Source organism: Myotis davidii, unplaced genomic scaffold (assembly GCF_000327345.1).
Source record: "Myotis davidii unplaced genomic scaffold, ASM32734v1 scaffold217, whole genome shotgun sequence".
Classification (NCBI taxonomy): domain Eukaryota; kingdom Metazoa; phylum Chordata; class Mammalia; order Chiroptera; family Vespertilionidae; genus Myotis; species Myotis davidii.
The window spans coordinates 1,112,718-1,119,018 of record NW_006290034.1 but is presented as its reverse complement, the minus strand read 5'-3'; the positions used below and the strand labels follow the sequence as shown (position 1 = coordinate 1,119,018).

General features: G+C 49.2%; 1 protein-coding gene across 1 annotated transcript in view; it reads left to right on the top strand.

Moving 5' to 3' along the window:
* DPYD (dihydropyrimidine dehydrogenase) overlaps positions 1–6,301 on the top strand; it is a 322,055-nt gene that overhangs the window by 34,788 nt on the left and 280,966 nt on the right. Inside the window, 1 exon segment of the mRNA XM_015563508.1 lies at positions 1–30. This exon segment is cut by the window's left edge and continues 20 nt beyond it. Coding sequence (XP_015418994.1) covers positions 1–30 — 30 coding nt within the window.

Genomic DNA, 6,301 nt, shown 5'->3' with positions numbered 1-6,301 from the left:
CGAGCGGGGCGCTCTCCGAGAGGCAATGAGGTAAGGCTGGGTCACCATGGCAACAGTCACAGATGTGGTAAAGAAAAAGTCATTCTTCATTATTGGGGGAACAAATGAGTTCATTGCCACCATTCAGCTCCGTTCTCTAAGGTATTAATTTGTCAGTGAGAGACTTCCCTGGGGGCTGTACTCTGGTTTTGAAGCTGCATAAATGTTAAGCCTCAGTGCACAGTAAAAAATGTAAATGTTTAATTTGTTACTTAAAATGCTTAAGGGGTGTCTTGTTTTATATTTATACTAAACTGTGTGATTGAATGGAAATTTTGTTCATCTAAATTCTGCCTGTTTGTAACAAAGTAAACAGTACAATGGTGGGTGAACTGAGCAGTATTTCCTCCTAATTAATATTTAATTAAAAAGGAGGTACTTAAAATTTTATATTGCATTAGATGATATCATGGTATTTTAAAACAGATTGACATTTTCACACTATCATAGAGCACATGGGTTAACTTTTTTTTTTTTCCCGGAGACAGTGGTCTTTAATGAGCCCGCTGGTGGTTTTTCCACATTTGCACATTACGATTTGTGAATATTTCTTTGCATTTCTTCCCTCACTTGATGCCTTTTTTTTTTTTAGCAAACAGTATTTAGATCCAGCTGGTCAGGGTCAAGGAAGGCTTTTTACTAGACATTAAAAAAAGGGTGAGGTATATAAAACTCATCGTCCATCACATGATACTAGCATACAAGTTGTGAGTTGAACCTCCCGAGTGCTGTCACCTCCAAGGGCATTGCACAGAAATGGCCTGTTTCCCTGTGTTTAGCCTGTGAAACAAACATGGATTTTTAAAATACATCTCCTTCTATCAATGCTCATTTTCTTTTTAGGATCTTAAATCAAAGCTAAACAGCATTTAAAAGCGGAGGAAGGAGAAACGCAGGAGGCAGTGTGGGTACTGTTTTGTTATTGCCAGTACACGGCCACCATATACTCCAGTTTACAGGCTGATTGCCAGGCACGGTTACCAGGCAAGCAGCAGGGGAAAGTAATTAAATTTAATAGAAGCTGCCCTCATTTTGAAGCCACTTCTATTTAAAACCACAGGGGGAGGTAATTAAATTTAATGGAAACAGTAGCTTCTACACAAAGATACATGGTACTTCTGCATAGATGATTATGATGTCACGAAAAGAGGAATAATCTATTGCTAGTTCGGAGAAATTACCAGCTGGAGCAAAGGAGCCTGTTTTATTGTTTAACGTCTTGTTGCTAAAAAAAAAAAAAACAACCAAAAAACAACAACCCAAAAAACAAGACCGGAAAAATAAAACGGTACACAATGGAGGAGGCGTGTCTACATAGAATGCGATCAGTCTCAGAAAGTTCAAGTTATTGAACATCGTAGTAAACTAGCCATCAGGGGTAAGAATACCGTGTCCAGTGTCGAGGCGGATCTTAGCATGGGCTGCCGTGTCTCACCGTCGCCCCGGGGCAGCACAGGGGTGTCTGCGGGCCGGTACCACCGTGTGCGCAGACGGAGCGGGCACAGAGGGACAAAGTTCAAGTTATTGAACATCGTAGTAAACTAGCCATCAGGGGTAAGAATACCGTGTCCAGTGTCGAGGCGGATCTTAGCATGGGCTGCCGTGTCTCACCGTCGCCCCGGGGCAGCACAGGGGTGTCTGCGGGCCGGTACCACCGTGTGCGCAGACGGAGCGAGCACACCGACGGCCATGCAGGGAGCGGAGCGGGCACACCGACGGTCATGCAGGGAGTGGAGCGGGCACACTGACGGCCATGCAGGGAGTGGAGCGGGCACACCGACGGCCATGCAGGGAGCCGCAGCCCGTCTCTGCACGTGGCTGCCGGTGAGTAGCCGGTGCAGGAAGACAAAGGGGGAGAGAGCTGCAGGCCAGGCCGCGGGAGGAGCCGCAGGGGGAGCGTGCGGAGCAAGGGCGGGAGGCGCGGGGGCGAGGAAAGCCCCCCAGTAGCACGGGAAGGACGTCTCACCGTCTCACCGAGGGCAGCAGCCGGCTGACTTCAGGGAGAACCGTGTCTGAGGGACGGTTCCGTTCTGCCCAACGGGAACGACTGCGTTAGAGGAAACGCCCAGACGCTCTCTCGGGAGAAAGGAGAGCGGAGCTGAGGAGGGAAACCAGTGGTGCCCGCTCCGAGGGGCCGTGGGCCCGATGCTCTAAGATGAGGGCCGTCGGGTCTCTCAGTGCCGCTTAGTCACTCGCTGGGCCGGACTCGGTTTACATAGGCTGCACACACACACACACACACACACACACACACACACACACATGTTACTGGTAATGTTGAGATTCGCAAAACACAGTTAAGTAATTGAATGACTAAGGGCAGTGAACAGTGGCCCGGCTGATGCAGCTCAGGGGTTCAGCATCGACCTAGGAACCAGGAGGTCAGGGTTCGATTCCCTGGTCTGGGCACAGGCCTGGCTTGCGGGCTCCATGCCCAGTGGGGGGCGTGCAGGAGGCAGCCGGTCCATGATCCTCTCTCCTCATTGATGTTTTCTCTCTCTCTCCCTCTCCCTTCCTCTCTGACACCAATAAAAACATATAAAAGTAAATAAACAGTAAAAGCCGTGAGCAGCGTGGTGCGCGGGGCCTGGCCCTGCCTTTGGCGTTGGGTTTGCCGTCAGCACCTGCAGCAGGGCCTCCTCCTGTCCACGTGAGGGTCCTGTCAGCAGTGGTGCGGGCCGCGTGGCTGACAGGCTCGGAGGAGAGTGTGCAGGGGCAGGAACCCATTCTCACCTGGGACCGGGGGTCGCCTCACACGGAGGGCGGTGTCTGGGTCCCACCAGCTGTGGAGGGATGAGCGCTGTTAAATGGCATTTAAATATATAAAATAAATGTTAAAAATATAAATCTTTATTTTACTATGGGTGCAAAGATCAAAAAATTTCTGTATGTGACACAGCACCAGAGTTAAGTCAGGGTTTTCCAAAATGCTCACACGCCGAGCTCAAAGGGTTCGCCATCCCTGGCCTAGGAGGTACCTGGCCTGAGGTAAAGCAAAACCTGTCAAGTTTTTCTAATCATTTCCCCTCAGAACTCACAGGCTTTTCCCCGTCAGTGACGTCTGTGCTTGTTTGCGGAGGATCCCTGGGTGGAGGCGGAGCAGGAGGAGGTTGGCAGGGCTAATGGGAGCCACTCGGGGTCTCCTAGTGCCGGGGGGCAGGGGGACAGGCGTGAGTAATTCCCCGAAGCCTCAGTGGGCCCAGGCGGCGGCTGGACAGGTGTTTACCGTGTCCCGGAGGCCAGTGACCTAGCGTCTAGTGCAGGGGTCCTCAAATTTCTTAAACAGGGGGCCAGTTCACTGTCCCTCAGACCGTTGGAGGGCCGGACTATAGTTTAAAAAAAAACTATGAACAAATTCCTATGCACACTGCACATATTTTGAAGTAAAAAACCAAAACGGGAACATATACAATATTTGTATTTGCACGTGGCTCGCGGGCTGTGGTTTGAGGACCCGGGTGTGTCCTGAGAGCGAAGGTAGGTTGTTTCCGGGAGTCGTTAATATTTGTATTTGCACGTGGCCCGTGGGCCGTGGTTTGAGGACCCCGGGTGTGTCCTGAGAGCGAAGGTAGTTGTTTCCGGGAGTCGGCCTGGGTTTGGGGGACGGATTCAGCAAGAAACGAGGAAGATCACGGGCAGCTCCGTAGAGGCCGGGGGGCGGGGGCAGGAGAGCCAGCGCGGGGCCGATGCCGCGTCCGCTCCCTGCATGCACGTTCCTGGGGTCTGAAGTAGACCCGCGAAGGGCATGCGGTGCCCTTGGCCTTCCTGTCGCATCAGCGCATAGCAGGTGCTCGGTACCTGTCTGCTGAATTACTGCTAAAGGTGCACCCGGCGGTGGGCACCAGGAGGGCTACAGTTCGCATGGAAACAGACGTGAGGGTGTGAGGGTTACAGGAGCGTCACTAACTCCCAAAGCACGCTGCAGGGCCCTGTAACCTGCTCCTGCCCGCCCCTGTATGCCGTGCACGCACCCTCACTCTCAGGAAACGAGGAGTGAAAGGTGGGTTTATCGCACCGTCAGTGGTGGCTGCACAGGGAGGCGGCGAAGTGGCTGCTGTTCTCAGAGGACGATTTCTGTCTCGAAGCCCAGGAGAGTTGACAACACAGGCCCTAGGAATTCATCAGAGGACTCCGCCAGGCGGCCACATCCTCGATACAGTCGGAGAGTCACGAGGCTTTCTGTGTCTTACCCGCAACCAGTGGGTGTTGTAATAGGTCCTCCGAAGACCCCGTGAAGCTATAACTATATCGTAAAGTGCCCACACCTTCCAGGACACGTGGAATTACTCGGTAAATGGTGTAAGAGGCAGTAGTTTTGCTGTTTGGAAGGAAGAAATGACTCCATAGTCTCGCCTCAAGAATACTGGAGGAAATTCATGTCTGTGAGAGCGCAGGTCCAAGAGATTGTGGGAGGGACTGTCTTTCTGAGGTTTGATGAGGAAAGAGATGATAAGCTAAAAAGTCGTTGACGAAATCACTAAGCTTTGCCTGTATTGAAAAAGTTTATGTATCAGAAAACTAACAGCATCAGTACATTGTGTCGCGTGTGTATAACTTGTTCAGAAAGATTAGCTCATTGGATAATTGGCAAAGTATGTTGAAGTGAGCTTGAAAAGCATTCAGCTCTAACAGCAAAAGTTATGTGAAGTAGGTGAAACAGCAGCCGTGGGTTTTGGTCGTGGATGTTACTGCAGGTCTGCGGGAGGGGAGGTAAGATTGAGTGCCCTTCCCACGTTCCAGAAGGCCGGGAGGCCTGGAAGTCGCTGCTGCATTGAAGCAAAGATGGTACTAGTATGTACTCAGAGCCTGAAAACACGCGCTTTCAGCAGTAATTGCACTTCCTGAAATATATTATGCAGCAGACCTGTTCCTCAGACGTCAGAATATAATGGTGAACAAATTGAGTAGAACAAATTGAGTAGTTGTCTGCTGTTTAAGAAAAAAGTAAGGACATGAATATTTTATATATGTAATATACCATAGTATATATATGTAATCTAGAGGCCTGATGCACAAAATTCATGCAAGGGCCTTGGCCCCGGCCCTCTCCCACCACCGCTGCGGCTGGGAGCCTCTGCCACCTCTGCCTCGGCCCCTGCCTGCTGCGGCTTTGTCTGGAAGGACATCGGAAGGATGTCCGGTCTAAGTAGCATATTACACTTTCATTGTTATAGATGTGTGTATATATGTGTGTGCGTGCACGCGCACGCACATAATGGAAAGTTGTAGCATTATTCACTCTATCTGGATATTTAAATGATCTCTAACGTGATCTTTTAGTGACATAAGAATCCTTGTGTTATAATGTTCAGTGGAAAATACCACGAAAAAAATTTACATTAAAACGTGATGCCCACTGAATGTAAGAAAAGTAGAGAAAGGTAGGAATAAACCAGAACACAGTAGGCATGACATCTGGGTGATGGGCTTACAGGTGCTTTCTCACGAATTTTCTATCCCGGGAGCGTTTTATGAATGATTAGAAAATCAATGAAGTAAGAGGTGGAAGCAATGGGAAGACATGACATGAGTGGTAGGTAAGTGGTAAAAACCAGGATAGACTCCAACTGTGACTTCAGCTCAATCTGTTTTTAACCTTACTTTTTTTTTGTAATATAGGCTTACTTTTCTTGGTAATATAGGCTTAAAAGGACTTATATGGAGAATCCAGATAACAGGAGAGAATGTGTTGTGATTGATGAGATATTAATAAGTGAAGATATGAAGTTTTAAAATGTTTGTATACATTATTCTTATTTAATCATGTATAGTGCTTATTTTATTTTTTTAAATGGGTTTTTATTGGCTTTTAGAGAGTGAGGAAAGGAGAGGGAGAAAGAGCATCGATGTGAGAGAAACATAGATCAGCTGCCTCCTGCACGCCCCCTACTGGGGGTCCAGCCTGCACCCCAGGCCTGTGCCCTGACCCACCAGGCGACCTTTTGGTGCTGGAGATGGTGCCCAACCAGCTGAGGCTCGCCGGCCGGGGCTGGCGTGTGATGTTGAAGAGTGTGCATGTGCCCACAGCACGGGTTGGACTGGGAAACCCCAGTGTCGTCTGACAATGCAGAGTGGCACAGGAATGTTTCGGCCGTGTGGAAATATTGTCAGGATTTATGAAAACGATGAGATAGGAGAAAAGATTTTTCAGGGCAGAAAGAGAATGCATCATCTCTAGCTTCAATCTCTGACTACAGTATAATAACGGTGGATTTAGAGGTAAAATTCTCGACTTCTTTTCATCACCCTTCCTCCTTATCTC